The 23743-nt window shown below is 60.2% G+C and overlaps 1 protein-coding gene across 1 annotated transcript; it reads right to left on the bottom strand.

Moving 5' to 3' along the window:
• Positions 1 to 51: 51 nt before the first annotated feature.
• Iqank1 (IQ motif and ankyrin repeat containing 1) lies at positions 52 to 22842 on the bottom strand. Its single transcript, XM_042669389.1, has 13 exons — positions 22758 to 22842; positions 19309 to 19389; positions 10428 to 10561; positions 9943 to 10107; positions 8321 to 8512; positions 8132 to 8257; positions 1711 to 1850; positions 1540 to 1594; positions 1374 to 1466; positions 1038 to 1146; positions 630 to 723; positions 430 to 564; positions 52 to 370 (listed from the first exon to the last, which is right to left on the bottom strand). The coding sequence occupies exons 1-13, from the start codon at positions 22840 to 22842 to the stop codon at positions 52 to 54; spliced, it is 1728 nt and encodes a 575-aa protein (XP_042525323.1).
• Between the last annotated feature and the right edge of the window lie 901 nt (positions 22843 to 23743).

Consider the following 23743-nt stretch of genomic DNA (forward strand, 5'->3'; position numbering starts at 1 on the left):
CAGGGAGTGGGGACTTGCCAGGCAGCAGGGGCACGGTGCCCGCTGGCTGCTTCATTGGCCAGACAACAGGAGGCCTGGGCTGGGCAGCTGCACCCGCACGGGGAGCAGCAGCTGCAGCTGCTCCGCCGGCGGCCACTGCAGCCGGGTGACTACGAAGAGGCGGAAGTGGGCCAGGCGCGCCGCCTGGAACTGAGACGGCTCATACTCGGGGCCGTCGGCCGGCCGCAGCAGCTCCAGGTACCGCTCCTGCGCCAGCCACTCCCGGCTCAGCAGCGCCTGCGCCAGCCCCGGCTGCACGGCCTCCAGCTGCTGCTGCACCACGGGGAACAGGTCCATCTCCCGCAGGTCAAACACCAGCGGCTTCCCGTACCTGTGGGCAGCGCCGGTGAGGGCGGGGCTGGGCCAGCGCCGCACCCTGTCCCGCCTCACCTGAGCGCCCCCAGCAGAGCCAGCCGGATCCTCTCGGGCCTCAGGTGCTCGGGGTTCACGGTGTCCACGTAGTTGGTGTCCTGGTAGCGCAGGAAGGTGGCCGCCTGTCCTGAAGGGTCGATGATGAGAGGCCACCTGTGGACAGCCGCCAGTCAGCTCTGCAGGCACAGGGACCACCCACGCCCAGCCGGAGCACTGACCGGCCATCGGCGAGGATGCGGTCACCCACGTCCTTCATGAGCACGTCGTGGAGCTCGCTCACGCGGCACCTCAGCCCCGGCACCTCCTCCTCCTCTGGGGGCGTGACACAGATCACTCAATCTACCCTTGGCCCCGCCCACCCTGGGTCTGCTCCCACCCTGGCCTTGTCCCCCAGACCCCCAGCTTCTCCCTGGAGCCCCGCCCACCCTGGGTCAGCCCCCACCCTGGCCTTGTCCCCCAGACCCCCAGCTTCTCCCTGGAGCCCCGCCCACCCTGGGTCAGCCCCCACCCTGGCCTTGTCCCCCAGACCCCCAGCTTCTCCCTGGAGCCCCGCACACCCTCCTGGATCTGCTCCCACCCTGGCCTTGTCCCCCAGACCCCCAGCTTCTCCCTGGAGCCCTGCCCACCCTCCTGTATCTGCTCCCGAAGCTCCAGCCTGGCCATGGCCAGTGTCTCCTCGGCCTTCTGGGCCTCCTGCCGCAGCCAGTCCACCTGGGCCTCCGCGTCCTTGATCGCCTGGAGGAGGGGCCATGCTGACTCCTCGGCCGGCCCTGTGGCTTTCCCTGGGGCGCAGCACCCGCCCAGGCCTCCTGGCCCTTGCCCCACCCTGACCCCAGGAGTAGCCTCTGCACCAAGGTGACACGCCAGGTTTAGGAGGGAAAAACAAGGCCACCACCCCGGGCCTAGGGAACACAAAAGCCCTAGGCTGGAGCCGTGTGGAGCAGGGACCCCAGCGGCGCTACCTGCAGCGTGAGCTCTGTCTTGCCCATGTGCTTCCGCTCACACTTATCGTGTTCCGTGATCCTCCGGTTGAGTTCACAGTAGGCCTGCTGTAGCTGGACACGCAGGTGGACCTCAGGCGCTGGCCAGTGCCCTACAGCCAGGGGCTGCCCGCCTGCCCCGACTCACCTCCTTGTGACACCGCTGCTGCTCCTTGGCCAGCTGCTGCACCTTGACATTTATTCTGGAGGCCGGGGGCTGAGTCAGAGGAGCCCTCCCCTCCCACCCTGTCCCAGACACATGTTCTCACAGACAAGTGTGCACCTGTGCACATGCACACGTGTGTGCGCACACACTGACCGCTTGGCCTCAGCCTCCTTGTGCTTCCGGGCTTCCTGGTCCCTGCGCTGCCGCTCGGCCTCCATGTTCTGGAGCATGGCTTCCGTGAGGCTCAGATCCCACGACCGCAGCACACTGACCACCGTGTCCAGGGAGGCCACCTGAGACAGCACAGGGCCAGGGCTGAGCCATGTGCTTGGTGTGGGAAGAACTTCCTCACCCTAGAGGAAAGGGCTGCAGTGCCCACTGCTGGCCCTTTGGGCTCCGCAGCCCAACCAAGGGCACAATGGGACACAGAGCAGGCACAGCTCCCGTGTAGAGCTGCCCAGGCCCCAGTGCCGCCCTCCTCCCCCATCCACATCACCCCACGCCACAGCCTCTGCACTGCCCGCCAAGGCCACCATGAGCCAAGCAGGCTCCCCCAGGCAGCAAGGCCCCTCCCCCAGGACAGGAAGTCCCCTCCCTGGTAAGCAGGGTTCTCTCCCCAGGACAGCAGCGGGGTGTGCAGCAGCTGGGTTCAGAACCTGCCAGGAAGGCAGGCTCACTGGTGCCTGGCTCTGCCATCTAAGGGGCCCGGACACCCACAAGCCGGGGGGCCATGCGGACCTGGCGGGGGAGGGGAGTGCCCCTCCCCTCCCCCCACTGATGAGAGAAGACTGCTCAGCACGGCCACATGCGCCCCTCAGAGCCACACTTGTGGGGCCAGAGAAGCAGTTTTAGACCGCAGAGACGGCCCACCGCACGTCCTGCAAGCCTGCGCTGCCCTTGCCAGCTGAGCCCGCTGCCAGCCGCCAGCTCTCCCTCCCACCCCCGGGGGCCGCCTGAATAAAGGTCGTGGGCCACTGCCATCCTTGATGGGACCCCAATTCTGGAACTCCCCACCCTGCTCCTCCTCCTCCCTGGCAGCCAGTCTCCTTCCTCCCCCACTGGGGCCCTCACCTGGTCTCCCACATGCCCCTCCCTCCAGGAAGTCCACCAGGACACCTCCCCTAAAAAACGCGCACGCTGCGTGCCACTCCTCCCAGCCCCTGCAGCAGTAACTGCGCTGTCTCCACGGGGAGCAGCCTCACTGCCCAGTGACCCACCCCGCACGCCTGTCATCCCAGCTACTCAGGAGGCTGAGAGCTAAGCCAGCCTGGACAGACCAATCCAAGAGGCTCTTCAATTAACCAGCACCGGCACTGTGACTCATGTCAAATGCCAGCCATGAGCACAAAAAACCAAGAGCACCAGGTTCTGAGTTCAAGCCCCAGTACACAAACAGGCAGACACACACAGACACACAGACACACACGATTCTCCCCATGCATCTAAAATAGTATCTAGGTAGGGAGGGAAGGGATGGTAGGGGGAAAACAATGGAGGGGGTAACAATGCTCAATAGGAAGTACTCATTGCCTTGCTCAACCCTCTGTACAGTATCTTTACAGATTGTCAGTTTATCAATGTCTGGGGGAGTGACGAGACATTTGATTGGTTAATGTATGAATGCCAGATGAGAAATAAGAAATGGAGAGATTAATCGATAGTGAAAATTAGAGAAATAACTGGCTTTCACCCTTACTTCTCGACTCCGAGTTAGGCCCTCCAAGGATGGCTCAGCTTCAAGTCTCTCAAGCCTGAGACTGGCAGTCTGCTCAGACAGCTGCCGCCATGCGGCAGGGCAGGGCTGAGCACCGGGAGGGGAGAGTATCTTTGTCAGGATTCAAATTGTTTCTACAATAAAAATATACTATACAGGCTGGGAAGTGGCTCAGTGGTAGAGCGCGTGCCTTGCATGCCTGAGGCCCTGGGTTCCATTCCTCAGCACCACATCAGCAGAAAAAGCCAGAAGTGGCGCTGTGGCTCAAGTGGTAGAGTGCTAGCCTTGAGCTGAAGAGCTGAGGGACAGCGCCCAGGCCCAGAGTTCAGGCCCCAGGACCGACCAAAAAATGAATTAAAAAAAAATAAAAAATAAAGTATACATCAGGCTAGATGTAGCTGAAGAGAGAACTAGTAAGCCAGAAGACTCAGGAGAAGAAAATATCCAGACTAGTAAGCCACAGTGATGGGAGATCGTTGGGGTAAAAACTGTGGCGTGTACACAGGCTGCTCCCTGACCAGCTGCGGTGAGGTGGCGCCACGTTCATATCTTCAAGCTGAACTGAGTGTGATCTAAAAGAAAAATTACTGAGAACTTAAGCCAACTCTGGCAAGAATCATGAGACCCCTTCTTCACCAACAGCTAGACATAGTTGCATACAGCAGTTACCCCATGGAAGGAGAAACAGGCTCACGCCGGGACAGGAAGCAAAACCCTCTCCCCCAAGTAACCAGTGCAACACTGACGTAGGCGGAGCGAGCGTGGTGAGGGGCCGTGGGGCAGCCTCCGAGCCACTGGCCAGCCGCGCGCGAGGGGCCAGCCTCCGAGCCACTGGCCAGCCGCGCGCGAGGGGCAGCCTCCGAGCCACTGGCCAGCCGCGCGCGCGGGGCAGCATCCGCTCATCAGTCTGCCCAGCGTGCCGCCTCCGCTGTGCGTCGGAGGGGTCCCCGCTGCGCTTCCACTCTGCAAGGCATCTTGAGTGGGCGTCTGGCTGGGAGCGGGTGCTTGCTCTCTGGCCTCTATGCTGGCTCTGAGGCGCGTGTGCCAGGTCTGGGTGTGATCTCCAGCTCCCTGGGCTCACAGGTGTGGACTTCAGAGCGTGAGAAGGTACACTTCTATGTTTCACCAAATCTGGACACGGCTAGGTCTTTATTTCTTCAACATATTTTTGTGCCAGTCCTGAGGCTTGAACTCAGGGCCTGGATGCCATCCCTGAGCTGTTCTGCTCAAGGCTAAAGCTTTACTACTTGACATAGCTCCCTTTCTGGCTTTTTGGTGGTCATTGATAATCAAAGTCTCACGGACTTTCCTGCCCGTGCTGTCTTTGAACTGCGATCCTCAGGTCTCAGGATTGACTTCTCACAGCCAGCCCAGCCCAGGCCCTGCCAGCGCCTTTCCACACTACAAGCAGAGCTCTCCCCGCCAGGGGACCCCGCCTCTTGGGGATTGTTTTCTGTTGTCTGTCAGGGCCTTGTCTAGGTGGTGCCACTCGTGGTGCAGGAGCAAGGCGCCGGTGCCCACCTTGGAAGCGGAAGCCTGTCTGCCGCTTTTCTGTTTCCTTTGGGATGTTTCTCTGGCTGTCTTCATTAGCCTTCTCAGCGTGAAACCCGCCCCTCTGCAAACCGTCCTGGGCGCACCTCAGCCAGTCTCAGATGTGGGAGTAGAGGGCTGGGGCCAGGGCTGAGGTGGGGGCCAGGGTCAGGGCCGGGCAGGGGTTGGGGTAGGGGCTGGGTCAGGGCAGGGGTCGGGGTCAGGGCTAGGGTTGGGGTAGGGGCTGGGTCAGGGTAGGGGTCGAGGTCATGGCTGGGGTTGGGGTAGGGGCAGGGGTGGGGGGTCTGGGCTAGGGTCAGGGTCGGGGCAGGGGTCGGGGCAGGGGTCGGGGTCGGGGCAGGAGTTGGGGCTGGGGTCAGGGTAGGTGCTGGGTTGGGGCTGGGGTCGGGGTCGGGGTAAGCGCTGGGTCGGGGCAGGGGTCGGGGTCAGGGCTGGGGTCGGGGCAGGGGTTGGGGCAGGGGCAGGAGTTGGGGCTGGGGTCAGGGTAGGTGCTGGGTTGGGGCTGGGGTCGGGGTCGGGGCTGGGGTTGCTGTGACTCAGCTCAGTGATCCTGGCAGCCTTTCACCAGTTCATTCAGGAATCCGATTTAATTGCTGCTGTTTCTCTTAACTCTGGTGGTTTTCTGTTTGTTTTCATGCCTGGTAATCTTATTGAATTTTGTTTGTGGTTTTTGTCAGTTGTGGGGCCTGAACTCTGGGCCTGGGCGCTGTCCCTCAGCTCTTCAGCTCAAAGCTAGCGCTCTACTACTTGAGCCACAGCCGGCTTTTTCTGTGTATGTGGTGCTGAGGAATCGAACCCAGGGCTTCATGGATGTGAGGCAAGCACTCTACCACTGAGCCACTTTCCCAGCCCTTATTAAATTTTTATTCTGAATTAACTATAGGAAGTTGCACCAAGTACCAACAACAACAAAAGGGCAATGTTCCCTGGGGAAAGGCTCCCAATGGGGGCAATGGAGAGAGCTCACAGACGCTCATTTGTGCCTGGGGGTGTGCGTGTGTGTACAATTTCCTCAAACACAGACATGCACAACCCTCCTGCAATCAAAGGTTAGATCCTCCAGGCCCTCCTGCTCCTCTTCTCATTCATCTTTCCTGCTTCCACTGAAAACCAACAATCTGCCTTCTACAATCTTCTCATTGAATGTTATCTTTTTTTTTTTTTTTTGGTCAGTCATGGGGCTTGAACTCTGGGCCTGGGCGCTGTCCATCAGCTCTTCAGCTCAAGGCAAGCCCTCTACCGCTTGAGCCACAGCGCCACTTCCGGTTTTCTAGTGGTTTATTGGAGATAAGTCTCCTGGAGTTCCCTGCCTGGGCTGGCTTTGAACCTTGATCCTCAGATCTCAGCCTCCTGAGTAGCTAGGATGACAGGTGTGAGCCACCGGCACCCAGCTTTTTTTTTTTTTTTTTTTCAGTCATGGGCCTTGAATTCGGCACTGTCCCTGAGCTTTTTTGCTCAAGGAGCACTCTACCACTTTAAGCCACAGCACCACTCACTTCTGGTTTTCTGGTGTTTAATTGGATATAAGAATCTCAGAATTTCCTGCCCAGGCTGGCTTGGGACTGAGATCCTCAGACCTCGGCCTCCTGAGTAACTGGGATGACAGGCAGGCCACCGGCGCCCGGCTGTTATGTCCTTTAGAGGATTGTATGTCATTTGTGAGAGATATGTCATTTGGGGGTGCTACGTTATTTATGGGTTCTATTTAATTTGAGGGGTTGCCATTGGGGGTGCTGTATAATTTGAAGCCAGTAGTGAGGTGGGCCATGTCCAAGCCACCCCTCCCCCAGGCCACCATCTGTGTGCCACGCACACCCTGTGAAACCTGTGCTGGCTGTTCACACTGCTTCCTCCGAGGGATAGCACAGCGTTTTCCTGCATGTGTACATCCTCTGCAGCGACGTTTCTCCTGTCCGCTGCTCACTCTGTGTCTGGCGGCACATTTCATGCGCTGTGGAGACTGGAGAGCTGCTTATGTAGTTAGACGCGTCCTTTGTCACAAGGTGTGTCTGTGCCGTTTCTTCTCAGTAGAATCAATTCCAGAGCAAAAATTTGGGGTTTTGATGAAGTCCAATTTCTTCATTTCCTTTTGTGGTGCCTTTGGTGTTGTATCTAGGAGCGCTTTGCTTTGCTCTAAGCCCCAAAGATTTCCTCCAGTGTTTGTCTAAATGTAAATCTCACGTCTGTGTTGAGCTGCGTTGGTGGGAGGACAAGGTTCATCTCTTGGACTGTGGATGTCCGGCGTCCACAGCATGATGGGTGGGGGTGACGCCCAAGGCCAGCTGCTGCCCCTGTGGCCGCCACCAGGGCCCTGGCCACAAGCCAGTGGGCTCCCCAGGCTACGTCCTTCACCCTCTGCGCCTGGCAGAGTGCATGGTCTCCACCTGTCCGTCCTGGGCGACACTTGGAATCCAAAGGTGGGGGGGGCAGGTCCAGAGCAGTGCCCACAGAAGCAGCAGTGTGTGGCACACAGGGCCTTCCTACCAGGCTCTGCAAGGCCCTGGCACTCCCTCTTGGGGTGAGGTGTAAGGGGGGGGTGTCTACCGGCCGGCCCTGTGTGCGCATGCGCGTGAGTGTGCACGCCGTGGGACAGTCCTAGGCTCGAACTCAGGCCTGGGCGCTGTCCCTGGGCCATGGGCCACCTGCAGCGTATTCTGTTTTTGAGCAGTTTATTGGAGAGAAGAGTCAGCCTTTCCCGCCCCAGCTGCCATCACAGTCTGATCCTCGGTCTCAGCCCCCTGAGTAGCTAGGCTGACAGCCGAGCCACCGGGGGAGCCGGGCGGCTGCGGCCAGACCCACCCGGTTACCGGGCAGGGCCTCCCGAAAGTGGAGGCCTTCCCCAGCCTGCTTCTCGGCCCCGCTCTGGGCCACCGTGGCGCTGGGATGCCAGCTCAGAGCCCGTCCCCGCAGAGCGAGGCCAGGCGGCCCGCGCCGCACGCTGGTGCGGGGCGGAGGAGGGGAGCGAGGGGGGGGACTGCCGCCGCCTCCGCGGGGCGGGGAAGGGGAGCAGGGGAGCCCGCGCTGCGAGGGGCCCGGCCCCGCCACGCCACGCTCCGCCCCGCCCCGCCACGGCCACGCCACTCACGCACCTGCGCGGGGGCGGGGCGGGGAAGGGGAGCCCACGCTGCGAGGGACCCCGCCACGGCCACGCCACTCACGCACCTGCGCGGGGGCGGGGCGGGGAAGGGGAGCCCACGCTGCGAGGGGCCCCGCCCGCGCGCCCCGCCCCGCCCCTCCCCCAGGCCACGCCCCTCCCCCCACTCCCCCAGGCCCCGCCCCCGCCCCGCCCAGGCCACGCCACTCACGCACCTGCGCTGGGGTGCTCCCGTCCTCCGCGTACACCCGCGGGTCCGCGCCCAGCTTCAGAAGCACCTCCACGGCTTCCAGATGGCCCCCGAAGGCCGCGCGGTACAACGGGGACCGGCCGAAGGCGCCCTGCAGGCGGGGCTCCGTGAGCGGGGCCCGGCCCGCGCCGCCCGCCCCCTCCTCGGTGCCCACCTTGCTGTTGGGGCTGGCGCCGAGCTCCGCCAGCAGCTGGATGGCCAAGGGCTGCCCGCCCGCGGCCGCCTCGGACAGCGGCGTGTTCCCGTGGCTGTCCTCGCACTCCACCAAGGCCACGCGCCGCAGCAGCCGCTTGGCCTTGCCCGCCTCGTCGTGGCCCACGCCCTCGCGGGTGAGCAGCTGCTCCACCTGCAAGGAGGCCGCTGGCCAACGCCCGGGCCCCGCCCCCGCCCGGGCCCCGCCCCCGCCCCGGGCCCCGCCCTCGCCCCGGGCCCCGCCCCCGCCCCGGGCCCCGCCCTCGTCCCGGGCCCCGCCCCCGCCCCGGGCCCCGCCCCCGTCCCGGGCCCCGCCCCCGTCCCGGGCCCCGCCCTCGTCCCGGGCCCCGCCCTCGTCCCGCCCCGGGCCCCGCCCTCGTCCCACCCCCGTCCCGCCCCGCCCCCGCTCACTGCCCACGTCCCGCCCCGGGCCCCGCCCTCGTCCCACCCCCGTCCCGCCCCGCCCCCGCTCACTGCCCACGTCTCGCCCCGGGCCCCGCCCTCGTCCCACCCCCGTCCCGCCCCGCCCCCGCTCACTGCCCACGTCTCGCCCCGGGCCCCGCCCTCGTCCCGCCCCCGCTCACTGCCCACGTCCCGCCCCGGGCCCCGCCCTCGTCCCGCCCCCGCTCACTGCCCACGTCCCGCCCCGGGCCCCGCCCTCGTCCCGCCCCCGTCCCGCCCCCGCTCACTGCCCACGTCCCGCCCCGGGCCCCGCCCTCGTCCCGCCCCCGCTCACTGCCCACGTCCCGCCCCGGGCCCCGCCCTCGTCCCGACCCCGTCCCGCCCCGCCCCCGCTCACTGCCCACGTCCCGCCCCGGGCCCCGCCCTCGTCCCGACCCCGCTCACTGCCCACGTCCCGCCCCGGGCCCCGCCCTCGTCCCGCCCCCGCTCACTGCCCACGTCCCGCCCCGGGCCCCGCCCTCGTCCCGCCCCCGCTCACTGCCCACGTCCCGCCCCGGGCCCCGCCCTCGTCCCGCCCCCGCTCACTGCCCACGTCCCGCCCCCGCTCACTGCCCACGTCCCGCCCCGGGCCCCGCCCTCGTCCCGCCCCCGCTCACTGCCCACGTCCCGCCCCCGCTCACTGCCCACGTCCCGCCCCGGGCCCCGCCCTCGTCCCGCCCCCGCTCACTGCCCACGTCCCGCCCCCGCTCACTGCCCACGTCCCGCCCCGGGCCCCGCCCTCGTCCCGCCCCCGCTCACTGCCCACGTCCCGCCCCGGGCCCCGCCCTCGTCCCGCCCCCGTCCCGCCCCGCCCCCGCTCACTGCCCACGTCCCGCCCCGGGCCCCGCCCTCGTCCCGCCCCCGTCCCGCCCCCGCTCACTGCCCACGTCCCGCCCCGGGCCCCGCCCTCGTCCCGCCCCCGTCCCACCCCGCCCCCGCTCACTGCCCACGTCCCGCCCTGGGCCCCGCCCTCGTCCCGCCCCCGTCCCATCCCGCCCCCGCCCCCGCTCACTGCCCACGTCCCCGTCCTGCCCGGCAGGCCCGGCCCCGCTCTGGCCACGCCCCCATTACTCCCGCGTCAGACCACACCCGGGTCCCACCCCGGCCCCGCCCCGGCAGACCACGGCCCCCTCGGCCGCCCACCTCCTTCAGCACGGCCTGGATCTCGTTCAGGTCGCCATCGAAGGCGGCTTCCAGCAGGCGGCGGCGGCGCTGCAGCTCCTCCCGCCGCGCGCGCTCCGCCGCCTCCTCCTGCTCGCGCTGCCGCCGCGCCGCCTCCTGCTCCCGGCGCACCACGGCCAGGTAGGCCTGGGGGTGCGGGCGGCGCGGGGCTCAGCCACCTCCCCCGGGCGGTCCGGGCCGCCCGCCGCCCGCGTCTGCCGCCCGCCGCCCGCCGCCCGCCGCCCGCGTCTGCCGCCCGCCGCCCGCCGCCCGCCGTCCGCGTCTGCCACCCGCCGCCCGCTCGCCCGCCGCCCGCCGCCCGCGTCTGCCGCCCGCCGCCCGCCGCCCGCGTCTGCCGCCCGCCGCCCGCGTCTGCCACCCGCCGCCCGCTCGCCCGCCGCCCGCCGCCCGCCGCCCGCTCGCCCGCCGCCCGCCGCCCGCCCGCCCGCCGCCCGCCGCCCGCTCACTTCCCGCTGCAGCTTCTCCATCTCCTCCAGGTACTCCCGGCGCTCCTGCCGACGGAGGCCCAGCGCCCTCCGGGCCAGGTGCTGCCGGAAGGCGCACTGGATGAGCGTGGCTGCCCGGTCCTCGGCCGTGGGCCCTGCGGTGGGGAGAGGACCCGTGTGCCCCGGCCCTCCTCCGCCGGGCCCCGCCACACAAGCCCCCCACTGACCCCGAGCCCAGGGAGGGAGGCCCCGCGCCGAGGTCGGGCGCAGAGCCCGGGGGAGGCTCCATCTCTATGGAGGGAAGCTGGGCCTGGCGGCCGGCCCGTGACCCCGGGGGCCGGGCTCACGCCTGTCATCCCAGCTACTCAGGAGGCTGAGATCGAGGATTGGCGTTCAAAGCCAGCCCCGGCAGGAACGTCCTTGACACTCATCTCCAATGAACCACCAGAAAAGTCCAAAGCGGAGCTGTGACTCAGGTGGTAGAGCGCTAGCCTTGAGCTTGAAAAGGCTGGGTGCACCCAGGCCTGAGCTCTGGCCCAGTGCTGGCCCAGTACAATACAAATAACCAGTGAAGCACGGGGCTGAGGGCACGGCTCAAGTCACAGCGTTCCAGCCTAGTAAGTAAACACCAGTAAGAGAAAAAAGGCAAAATGTGAACCAGGCCTTGGGCTCCGTGCAGCTGAGACTTGGGCTTCTGCCCGAGCCCGGGAAGCAACACCTCGTATAATGGCACCAAAGCCAGGTGTCCACAAGATCCTGAGGGGCGGGAGTAGCTGGGCATTATTCACAGGACTCTGCTTCCAGACAAGGCAGATTCGGGGCCCAGGCAGCCTTTGCCGCAGCAGCAAGAGGAAAAGGCAAAGTAAACTTTTGCATCCGGGCTAAGGTACTGCAAAGCTATGGAAGGGAGGGTCCGGGGGTCACAGGGACGTGTTGAGAGGGGCCCAGCATGGGCAGGAGGATTTAGTCTGTGGCTGAGCATCGGGGCCCAAAGCAAAAGCTTCAGTGAGCAGCTAACAGACAGCTACTGATAGATCTGAGGAGGAAGGGGCCAAAGTCTGTAATCAGAATTCAGCAAGGCTGAGAGTAGCTCCCGCTAGGACATAATTTGGGAAGATACACTAAGAAAGGTCTTAACATGATATGTCTAAGATGTCACAAAAATGAAAAGTTGAGGCAAAGCGTTGGGAACAATAAATCATCAAATGGTAATTCTACAGTGCAAAGACACAAAACTGGTACAAAGATCAGTGGATGTGTTTAACAGCATAGTAGACATAGCTGAACACAGAATTGGCAATTTGGGACATAACACAAATGATAACATCCAGAATAAAAACATCAAAAGAAAAAATACATAGTTAACTGGAGTTGCATATGGAATGTTAATATTTGAAGATAATTTTTTTTTTTTTTGGGTCCGGTCGTGGGGCCTGAACTCTGGGCCTGGGCACTGTCGCTCAGCTCTTCAGCTCAAGGCTAGCGCTCTACCACTTGAGCCAGAGCACCACTTCCGGCTTTTTTCTTTTTGCTTATGTGGTGCTGAGGAATAGAACCCACGGCCTCAGGCATGCAAGGCAAGCGCTCTACCACTGAGCCACCTTCCTAGCCCTGAAGATAATTTTTGAAAATTCACAAAAGACATCATTCCAGTAGGGTACCCTTGGTGGTTCATGCCCGTATTACTATTTACTTGGGAGACTGAGTTCAGGAGGATCTTAGTTCCAGGCAAGCCCAGGCAGAAAAGTCCATGAGCCGCTGTCTCCACAGGGGAAAGATGGATACAATGGTGCACGCAGGAAGCCTAAAGTAGATGGATCACAGCATAGGCACAGGCCAGAGCAGGAAGTGAGTGCCTTGCTTGTGAACAACCAGCAAGAAGCAGGGCTGGAGGCATGACTCAAGTGATAGAGTGACAGCTTAGCAGACTCAAGGCACCGAGTTCAAACTCTAAATACTCGCTCAAAAATCAAATAATAAAGGCATGGAGTCACCGCTTCAGTATGCATTGGACTCCCACAAGAGATAAATATGTGCAAACACACAAACATGGTACCATTAAGACACAAAAACAAGGAGCCGGGTGCTGGTGGTTCACACCTGTAATCCTACTCAGGAGGCTGAGATCTGAGGATTGAGGTTCAAAGCCAGCCCCGGAAAGTCCATGAGACTCTTATCTCCAATTAACTGCCAGAAAACCGGAAGTGGAGCTGTAGCTCGAAGTGGTAGAGTGTTAGCCTTAAGCGGAAAAAGCTCATGGACAGCACCCAGGCCCTGAGTTCAAGCTCCACAACTGATAAAAAGAAAGTTCAAGCCCCACAACTGAGAAAAAGAAAAGAAAGATTCTGAACTCTAGGGTAACTACCAAAACATTAGTGGGGACCCCAGCTGCTCCCCTGCAGTGTGTGCCACCTGCTTCAACCAAGAGTGTGGCAGAGGTGACAGGATTCCGGAACGCATCATGCCACACTGCACCATGGGAGAGACTGCCTGTCAGCCCACTGCCTTCCCGCCTTACAGAAGTAGAGGCCATGATGGAGAGTTCATGGGTCACAACAGTGCACAGCCCCTAAGACCAAGCATGGCTGGTTCCTGCAAAATGCTCAGCAACCTGGTGCAACGTCAAAGAAATGATTAGATGAGCCACAGCCCCAACTGAGGTGGAGATTACAGGCTCTGAGTGTAGGACGCAGTAGGCTATACCCGGCCCTGGTCCACCAGCACCACAGTCTCGTCAGTGTGTCCTGTTCTCAGTGACTGGTGTGTGGTGATGTGCCATGCATTCAGAGAAAAGGAAAAGGTGGGAAAAGTCAAGAAAATAGTGTATGATCAAAACAGAAAGGTTGCTGGGCACTGGTGGCTCATGCCTGCCATCCTAGCTACTCAGGAGGCTAAGAACTGAGCACTGCAGTTCAAAGCCAACCTGAGCAGGAAAGTCTATGAGACTTTTATCTCCAATAAACTACTCAGAGAAAGCTGGATGTGGCCCTGTGGCTCAAGTCGTAGAGCGCTAGCCCTGAACACAAAGAAGCTCAGGGACAGCGCCCAAGCCCCAGGACTGGCAAAAAAAAAAAAATCCCCACAAAACCTCAGAAAGGTCAAAAGCACGATATAAGACCTAAAAAGAATCCTCTGGAACTAAAAGTTACAATTACTGAGATAAAAAATTCCCTAGATTTGAGTAGAAGGGTGTCAGAAACAGAAGTAAAACTGGAAAATGGCCAGAACTGTGGCTTTGAGAGTGGTGCTTTGGTTTTTGGTTTTATAAGGGACTGAAGTCAGGGCCTGGGTGCTGCACTCACCCCAAGAACTTTTAGTTTGTTTGTTCAGATAGGGTCTGAAGTTAATGCTGCCCTTGAATTACAATCTTTCTACATCTACTGGCCAAGTAGCTGGGATTACAGGTGTGCACCACCATGCCCACTTAAAATTGTGGAACTAGATCAAAGAAGAAATGATAAAAGAAGTTAGAAAATACTTAGGAATAAAAATACAATACACCATAATACAACAAACCTTATGGGATACAGCGAAAGCTATGTTGAGAGGGAAATTATAGGTACAAAGGCTCACATTAAGCAAAAAAGATCTTTAGTCAAGAACTTGAGCAGGGTGCCGGTGGCTCACACCTGCAATCCTAGTTACTTAAGAGGCTGAGATCTGAGGATCACAATTCAAAGCCAGCTCAGGCAGGAAAGACTGTAAGACTCTTATCTCCAATAAATCATTCAGAAAACTGGAAGTGGTGCTGTGGCTCAAATGGTAGAGCGCTAGCCTTGAGCTGAAGAGCTGAGGGACAGCGCCCAGGCCCAGAGTTCAGGCTCCATGACCAAAACAAAACAAAACAAAAAAACTCGAGGAACTAAGAAAAAAGCTAAAGCCCAAATTTATCAGAAGAAAAAGACTAGAGCAAAGATTAGTGACATAGAGGGTAGAAATAACACAGAAAACCAAGCCAGATGCCAGTGGCTTGTTCCTGTATGTCTAGCCACTCAGGAGGCTGAGATCTGAGGACCCACACTTGAAACCAGACCAGGCAATAAAGATCATGATACTCCTTTTTTTTTTTTTTCTAGTCCTGGGGCTTGACCTCAGGGCCTGGGCACTGTCCCTGAGCTGCTTTTGCTCAAGGCTAGCGCTCTACCACTTGAACCACAGAGCCACTTCTGGCTTTCTCTGTGCATATTGTACTGAGAAATTGAACCCAGGGCTCATACATGCTAACTAAGCAAGCACTCTACCACTAAGCCACAGTACCAGCCCCATGACACTCTAATCTCCAGTTAACTACCAAAAAGCCAGAAGTGGAGCTGTGGCTCAAGTGGTAGAGCACCAGTCTCAAACTAAAAAGCTCAGGGACAGCAACCAGGCCCTGAGGTTAACACCGACAGCTAGATCAGCAGACAAATTTGACAGACTTTTTTTTTTTTTTTAAGTCGGTCATGGGGCTTGAACTCTGGGCCTGGGCGCTGTCCCTGTGCTCTTCAGCTCAAGGCTAGCGCTCTACTGCTTAAGCCACAGCACCACTTCCGGTTTCCTACTGGTTTTATTGGAGACAAGAGTCTCACAGACTTTCCTGCCTGGGCTGGCTTTGAACCGAGATCCTTAGATCTCAGCCTCCTGAGTAGCTAGAATTACAGGTGTGAGCCACCGGCGCCTGGCAATTTGACAGACTTTTATCTTCATTTAACCAGCAAAAAGCCAGAAATAGAGGCGTGACTCAGGTGGCAGAGCACTGTCCTGAGTGAAAAAGCTAAGCAAGAACATGAGGCCCTGAATTTGAGGGCAAAGAAAGACAAGAAATAATAAGGCTGATGAAACAAAAAGTTGTTTCTTTAAAAAGATCAACAAAATCGACAAGCTTTTAACTAAATGGACAAAGAAAAAGACACAAGTTACTAAAATCAGAAAGGAAAGTGGGGATGTACCATGGATTTTACAAGAAAGAAGGACCATTAGGGCGAGGGATGCGTAGGGTTCACACCTGTGATTCCCAGCACCAGGCAGGCTGAGGCAGAAGGACTGAACTCAAGGCCAGTAGCTCAAGGCTACATAGTGAGATCCTGTCTCAAAAGTAGAGCAAGAACTCCGGGCAGAGGCTCACGCCTGTCATCCTAGCTACTGAGGAGGCTGAGATCTGAGGATTGTGGTTCAAAGCCAGCCCAGACAGAAAAGTCCTTTAGACTCTTATCTCCAATAAACCACTAGAAAACTGGAAGTGGTGCTGTGGCTCAACCAGTAGAGCACTTGCCTTGAACTGAAGAGCTGAAGAACAGCGTCCAGGCCCAGAGTTCAAGCCCCAGGACCAGGAAAAGAAGAAGGAAGAGGAGGAGGGGAGGGGGGCGTTGAGGTTGATTGAGATACACTGTATACCTGTGTGGAAATGCCACAAGGAAACCCCCTTTGTGAAACTAATGTATATTGATACAAAAGAAAATCATGCATACTCATGCCTTTATTAGCGTACATTGCTCCTTCCCTATCTCTACTCTAGCTGTAACCCTTGGGTGTGGAGAAACTAGTTTGTAAAGAAAGTTTCCTCAGGGCTGGGAAGGTGGCTCAGTGATAGAGCGCTTGCCTTGCATTCATGAAGCCCTAAGTTTGATTCCTCAGCACCACATAAGCAGAAAAAGCCGGAAGTAGCGCTGTGGCTCAAGTGGTAGAGCGCTCTCCTTGAGCTGAAGAGCTGAGGGACAGCGCCCAGGCCCAGAGTTCAGACCGACAAAAAAAAAATTCCTCTTCTCCAATAATGAATAAAGGCTTTCTTTCTTTATTCCTCCCCCTCGCCCTCATTAAAAAAAAAAAAAGCAACACAAAAAGCCTGAACACCATGGTTCATCAGTAAATTCTTTTATTTTTCTTTCTTTCCTTTGTTTTTGTTTTTAATTATTTTTGTTTTGTCCTGGGGATTGAACCCGGGGCTTGGGTGCTGTCCCTGAGCTTTTTGTGTTTAAGGCTAGCTCTTTACCACTTGAGCCACAGCTTCATTTCTGGCAATTTGGTGATTAATTGGAGATAAGATTCTCGTGGACTTTCCTCCCAGGGCTGGCTTTGAACCTCAATCCTCGTATCTCAGCTTCCTGAATCGCTAGGATCACAGGCGTGAGCCACTGGCCCCTCGCTAAGAATCTTGAGGAAACAGTGAAGGAAGCAATGCCAGTCCTTGTCCTCAACTTTCCAGTAAGCTGAAGAGGAAGGACTATGTCCTAACTCCTTCTTTGAGGCCAACATTATCTGATCCAAAGCCAAACACAGACCAAGGCCTCTTACGAGCACTGGGGAAAAATTCCTCAGACAGACACTACCACACCACATTCAGCAGCACACTGAAAGAATTCAACACCATTACCAAGTAGAATTTATTCCTGGCGTGAAAGGACAGTTTAACATCTAAGAATTAACCAACGTGAAAACTGTATTAATAGATGAAGGAAAAAGCCAAATGATTGCCTCAATTCATACATAAAGAGCATTTGATAAAATTGAACACTTTTTGCGCGCACGCACACGCGCGCATACACACACACACACACACACACACACACACACACAAATTTCAGCAAACTAGAAGTCCAAAAAGGCCGGGTGCTAGTGGCTCTCTTCTGTAATTCTAGTTACTCAAGAGGCTGAGATCCGAGGATCACAGTTCAAAGCCAGCCCAGGCAGAAAAGTCCATTAAATTCTTATCTTCAGAGTACCAGCCTTGTGAAAAAAAAATGCTAAGGGACAGTGTTCAGCCCCAGTACAGCGCGCCCGCGCACACACACACACACACACACACACACACACACACACACACACACACAAAGTAGCAGGAAACATCCTCAGCCTGATGAAAGGCAATTACTCACTCCAGGGTGAAAGATTGAAAGCTTTCCCTTTAAGGGGGAAAGTAAAGCTGGGTGGGGTGGCTCACAACTGTAATCCCAGCTACCTGGGAGGTACAGATCAAAGGATCATGGTTCAAGGCCTTCCTGGCAAAAGGAGACTCCTATCTCAACCAACAAGGCAGTATGGAGGCTGGGGCTATGGTTCCAGGATGTAGGAGGTGTATACAGGAAGACTGTAGGGACAGCCTGGCCCCCGGCAAACGTATCAGACTCTAGCTGAAACATAACTCAAGCATCAAATGGGCTGGGGGTGTGGCTCAAGTGATAGAGTGCCAGCCTAGCAAGCACAAGGCCCTGAGTTCAAATCCCAGCATCCCCTCCAATAAAAGGGGGAAGATGGCTGCTTTCACCTCTTCTGCTTAACACAGAACTGGAAATCTCTGCTGGAACAATCAAGTAAGGAAAGGAAAAAGAAAAAGTAAAATATCTCCATTGTATCTAGAAAACTCTAAATATATAACCAATATGTGCTGGAACTAATACACAGCTTTAGCAAAATGTCAACAGCAGGAGTCTCTGTCTGTAGACGGGAAGACAACAGTGTAGCACTGTGGCCAGTGCCTTGGCCGACGGAGGGAGGTCATTGTGGAAGGAGGCCAGTGGTGTGTGACGTAGCCTCCTCCTTCCCCTCAGAGAGTGACCCGTGGGAGCCGAGCTTCCCTGGACACCAATGTGAAGTCTTGGGGAGCCCTGGTCTGCGCGCGTCTTCCTCACGCGCACTGGACCGTCCTTTGCAAGGACGGATCACCAATGGTGGAAGTGGAACTACAGGAAACTAAACTGGTGGCAAGCATGACCTACTGACCAGAGCGGACGGTGACGGCAGACAGTCCTGGCGCCCGCTGGGCAGCTGCTGAGGTAGCAAGTGCTGTCCTCCTGCCTGGAGAGCCAAAAGCTGCTCACCTCCACACGCACCTGCTCTCCTCCAGGGACTCCTCACAGCCTGGTTCACAGACACCAGGCTCCCCAGAAACTCTGCGTGTGTCAGGGTATGCAGCGAGGGCCGGCTTCTGCCTTTGTTAGCTTTCGGAACCCTTCCCAGACACTCGAGTCACGTAACCTTGAGCAATCCTGCACGTCCTCTCCTCTGCTCCCGCATCTTCCCCTTCGTTCCTGCCCTGTGCTGCCGTGGATGGCCTGGATGATGCGAGACCATCTCTTCATCTTTAGTCCAGCTGACTAGCTACCTCAATCCATGCACATCTGTGATTCTGGGCACCCCGAGCAGGCAGGGCTGCTCTGCCCGAGGCCCGCCTGGCCAGAGAAGTGACCTGCAAGGCAGGGGCTGGCGGTGCACAGTGTCCCGCTGGCCTCCACGGCTCCATCCTGAGCCACCAGAGGCTGGCCCCCCCACCAGGGTTTCCCGCACAGCAGGAACACGCGGGGAGGTCAGGACAGCTGGTGAGAGGCCTCTGCAGTCTGCCCCTTCCGGGTGCTCGGGCCAGCCCCACTGAGTCTCTGTGCTCTCTGCCTCCAGGCTGTCTCCAGCACCAGGAAGAGGGAGGGTCCCGCAGCCCCTTGGCCTATTGCACCCTGCCCTGTCCAGAGCGAAGCTGCGCAAAAGTCAGGACGCACAGACCCAGGCGAGGCCCAGCCTGCCCCAGGCCCTGGGAGGTCCATGGGGATGTGCCCTGACACCAAGACCAGAGATGAGGCCAGCCGGGAGGACGCAGAGCCCGAGGGAGGGCAGGAGGTGTTGGGGAGAGGCAGAGCTGGGGGGGATGCAGCACTGGGGGACTGGGCAGCACCGGGCACTGAGCACAGGGCACCAGCGGGCAGGCAGGGGGCGGGGCGGGGCAGCCCGGGGGCTGCCCAGGCCAGGCCTCTTTCAGGCCACCAGAGGGCAATGCGCAGCGCCTGGGCGCACTCCAGTTTCGCGCATGTGTCCCAGGCGTGGACGCGTGTTCTTGCTCTTGTGCACACACCTGGCTTCCGTACTAGCCTGGCCCAGGGTGGTGCCTTTCTTGCTTCCCCCCCCCACACACACAGAAGCAGGGTTCCAAGGCTCTTACCTGCAGGAGCCTCGGGGCTCTCGGGCTCCTTTGCCTGCCGGCCTGCCTTCTTCTGGGGCTGGCTGCTCTCTCCTGGTCTCCCTGGGAGAAAGTGGCAGCCATGTCAGGGTGTCAGACTCCCCCACTCCCCATTAACCCTGGGAGGCTTCTGGGACACTAACGCGGCCGCCGAGCCTCAGCCACTCGGGAGCTCCCCAGGCAGCAGGCAGCCCACGCAGGCCGCTCAAATGAGCCGCGGGTCCTCTTCCCTGAGCACCCAGAGGGACCACCGGCCACGTGGGCCCCTGGGCGGGATGTTGCTGGCCCTGCTGGGATGACCATGCTGGCCAGCTCCTCCCCGTCCATCTCCACTTCCGGCCCCCACTCTGCTTCTTCTCTGTCCAACTAGTGCTCCCAGGTAGGTGCTCCCCCCGGGCCAGGATGAGCAGAGGGGTGTGCGCTGTGCAGGGCCGGGCAGGGCAAACCAGTCCAGCCAGTGCGGCTGGGATGGGCCCTGGGTGTGGATGTGAGTCAGCCCCGGCCAGGGGCTGGAGCATGGCTTCCCAACTGGAAGCCTGGGAAGGCTCGCTTGGTGCTGGCCCCAGCCCCCTACCCTGGCACCCAAAGGCTGGCCAGGGCCCCGTGGGCCTCGATTCAGTGGGCAGAGGAGTGGCCTCCTAATGAGACCACAGCAAGCGCCCGGGCCTGGGGGCAGGCTGGACTTTTCCCTCCTTCCCCACCCTTCCTCAAAATGCTGCTCGGCCTTCAGAGCCTGGGGGCAGGGGGCTTCACCTGGTCACTGTGCGGCCTGAGTTCTTGGCTCTGCTGGCCCACGGGGCCCCAGCAGGGCCCCTCCCAGTGCAATGCCCGGGAGCGGCCTGAAGACCCGCTCCAGGTGGGCCGTGGCACCCACGGCCAGTGAGGGTCTGAACCTGATGGCCAGTGAGACCCGGATGAAGTTCCTAGCTCTGTGGCCCCAGTTTGAGTTTCGCGGGAGCAGGGCTGGCGGGGCGGGGAGTGGGGGGTGCCACCCGGGCAGGACTGGGCATGCTGCTGCCGTCTAGGTGCCGAGAGAGCCGCCTCCGGTTTCTCCGTCTCCTTCCCAGTCTGGCCAGTGAGGCCCGTGGCCCGTAAAGTCCGGCGCCCTGTGTCAGCGCGTTAGTCAGCCTTCTGGGCCGGGTGAGCCACCGGCCGCCGAGTCTCTATAAACTGCCTGGCGTGGCTCAGCCCCACAGAGCGGGGCCGTGAGGCCTGAGGCAGAGCCAGGCCGGGAGCCTCCGCACCTCGGGCGGGCCCGTAGGACAGCCGGGGCTGAGCGCGGACGTGGCCAGGGAGCAGGTTGCCCACCGCAGCCTCTGGATGCCCCCTGAGCTGCGTGAGGTGACCGTGGATGAGCCGGGCCCCAGGAAGCAGACACACCTGGCCAAGGAGGCGCCGGATCCAGGGCCATGTCTGGAAAACGAGGTCGAGCTCGCAAACCCCGGGGCAGAAGGGCAGGCCGAGCCCAGAGGGCGGCTGGGCAACCGGGCACTGAGGCCCGTCCCCCACCCCCTGCCACAGGGGGCCCTCGGGACCCGACGGGGGTGGCCCCCACAGAGCACGTGACCAGCACCCAGCCAGGCCCCCAGGCACACCTCAAAGTGGCCAGGTCAGAGCAGCCACAGGCAGCCCCGGGGCCGGTGCAGGCGGCCGCTGCAGGACCTGAGCTGGCACTGGCCTGGCCTGAACACATGGAGGGCTGGGGAGCAGGGGGGCCCACGCCTGCCCTGGGCCCAGAGCTGCTGCGGCTCCATGAGGTCCAGCTGTGCCTGGCCCAGGAACAGATGCTGCTGGAAGACCGGCGGCGACAGGTCCAGCTGCAGATGCAGCTGTGGCAGGAGCAGCAGCCGTGGCTGCAGGAGCTGCAGGAGGAGCAGCTGTGGCTGCAGCAGCTGCAGGAGGAGCAGCTGTGGCTGCAGCAGCTGCAGGAGGAGCAGGCCTGGGTGCGCATGGAGGGGTTGCAGCTGGCCGTGGCACTGGGGCAGCTCCGGACCGAGGGCCTCGAGGTGCAGGTAAGGCCTGGAGAGGGCTCGGGGAGGGGCGTGGTGGCCAGGGCACCGGAGCGTCCCGCAGATGTGCGCTTTGAGGTCAGGATGGTTTCAGGTGCTCTGTGGGCCTTTGTTTACCCATGCTAAGGGAGGCTGACACTCACCCCCCAACACTGCCAAGACTGCCAGGAAGATCATGGGGGCAGAGACCACTGAGGGAAGGCACTTGTGTGGGGCCAGGGGGCCAGGACACGCAGCCACAGGAGCTGTCCAGGGAGGATGCAGGTGAGGGCTGGGGGTGAGCCTGGTCCACACAGCAGGGAGGCAGCAACGCAGAAGAGCACGGCCTCCCACCCTGGCCAGCTCTCGCCCTGCCGCCTCCCACCCTGGCCAGCTCCTCGCCCTGTTTACTGCACGCAGCACCCAGAGCTTGGGATCCCGAGGCAGCACGCCATGTCTGGTGCCCATTATCCTCATTCCAGGAGGACGGGTGGCCTCAGACGCGGCTGGGGCTATTTTGGGCAATTAGGAGCCAACCTCAGCTTGGTGTGCAGTCAGCTCCACCCCCCCAGCTCAGGGTCTCACGGCCTAGGCCAGGCCCACTACATGACTGGGCCGGGGCCTAGACAGATGCCCTATGGGGTGTGCACAGGGTCTCTGCAGGCTGAGCAGACAGCTCAAGAGATACACCTGGAAGGTGTTTGCAGCTGTGACTGGAGGAATGCAGCTCAGGCCCGGCACAGGTGGCTCACACCTGTCATCCTAGCTACTCAAGAGGCTGAGATCTGAGGGTTCAAAGCTGGCCCAGGCAGGAAAGTCATGATACTCCATGATACTCATCTCCAATTAACCACTCAAAAAAAAAAAAAAAAAGCAAATGGAGCTGTGGCTCAAGTAGTAGAGCATTAGCCTTGAGCATGAAGAGGCTCAGGGACAGCGCCCAGGCCCTGAGTTCAAGTCCCACCATCACCACAACAACAAAAGCCAAGGCAGGGAGGAGATAACTGTTGAAGGGAGGGGGAGGCGCCCGGCCCAGCCCCCAGCAGGACACAACCTGGCATTTCACTTTGACATGCTTTGGAGAAGGTGGCCTGAGGGCAACGCAGCAGACAGAGCAGGCGTGGGGTCTGAGTGGATGGCAACTTAGCCTGCTGCCCAGTGTGGATCTAAGCCCTAGTCTTTCAAACCTACTGGGCCACCTACTGGGACCCTCTGCCCCTCTTCCCACCTTCAGGGGCCCTAAAGCTGTGCAGCCACATCAGCCCCGGGAACCCAGGGCTCAGGGCCCCGGGCAGCGTAAGCACAAATCAGAGCTCCGAAGCATTAGCCTACCACAGCCAACTGGGAGACCCCTTGAAGATAGCTCTCAGGGAGGTGCTCCAAGGGGCCCCGCCCTGCCCGTGGTGGGCACACTGGTCAGTGTTGGCTCAGAGGTGCACTCACCGGCTGCAGCTCGTGGCTTCGGTCCAGCAGGTGCTGTCTGCCCCTTCTTCGATGCAGCTTTTGGGCCCCCCTTCCTACTGCTCATCCTCCTGGGAGAGGGAGGAGGCACTCAGCAGGGCAGAGGACCGTCCACGCACGCCGCTGTGGTCCTGGCTGAGCGATCAGCAGGAACATGTGCTCCCAGCCCTCGTTTGCTCCACAAGTGCCTGGCAGCAGGGCCGGGGCTCTTGGCCAGAGCGTGCCATCCCTCTGCGGAGATGTGCCTGTCCCAGTCCCCAGGACGGGGTCTGTCCTGGAGCCCGGCCCCCCCCACCTCAGCTTCTCTCTGGCCCTGACCTTGATAGATGCTGTGGTCAGGTCCTGAACCAGCAGCCTTCTCGTTGAGAATCACCCCAAAGTTCCTTTTCTCTGGGGGCTCCCCACCTCCACTTGTTCCAGGCTGGGTCAGATCCTCCCTGTTTGGAATGGGGGCGGGGTGTGTGTGTGTGTGTGTGTGTGTGTGTGTGTGTAAGGACCTCTTGAAAACAGGGCCATGACGGCCAGGGCATGGGCACGGAGGGGACTGGAGTCTGGCTGGCAGGAAAGGGGGAGGGGCAGGTGGCTGCTACAGAGGGCCTGGTGGAAGGTGGCAGGCTCAGCCTTGGGGCATCTGAGGCTTCCACGGGCAAACTGGGGGTGATACATGTGTGTTTGGTGTGTGCTCAGCAGGGCTGGAATGGGCAAGGCTCCGGGTGAGGGACCCGGTGAGACCTGGATGGCCGAGTGTGTGTCAGGGAGGCATCCTTGTGCCTTCAGTGTCTGGGCGTGCATCCCGTGTCAGTGGGGTCCCCGTCTGCTGGGGACAGGAGGTGAGTGGTCAGCTTGAGGGGTTCTCGGTGCATCTGTGTGAGCATCTTGCACACGTGAGCATCTCCATGTGTGAGTCTCCGTGTGTGAGCGTCTCTGTGAGCGTCTCCCGTGTGAGGGTCCCCGCGTGTGAGGGTCCC

This window comes from Dipodomys spectabilis, unplaced genomic scaffold (assembly GCF_019054845.1).
Source record: "Dipodomys spectabilis isolate Male_0828 unplaced genomic scaffold, ASM1905484v1 ptg000495l, whole genome shotgun sequence".
Taxonomy (NCBI): Eukaryota; Metazoa; Chordata; class Mammalia; order Rodentia; family Heteromyidae; genus Dipodomys; species Dipodomys spectabilis.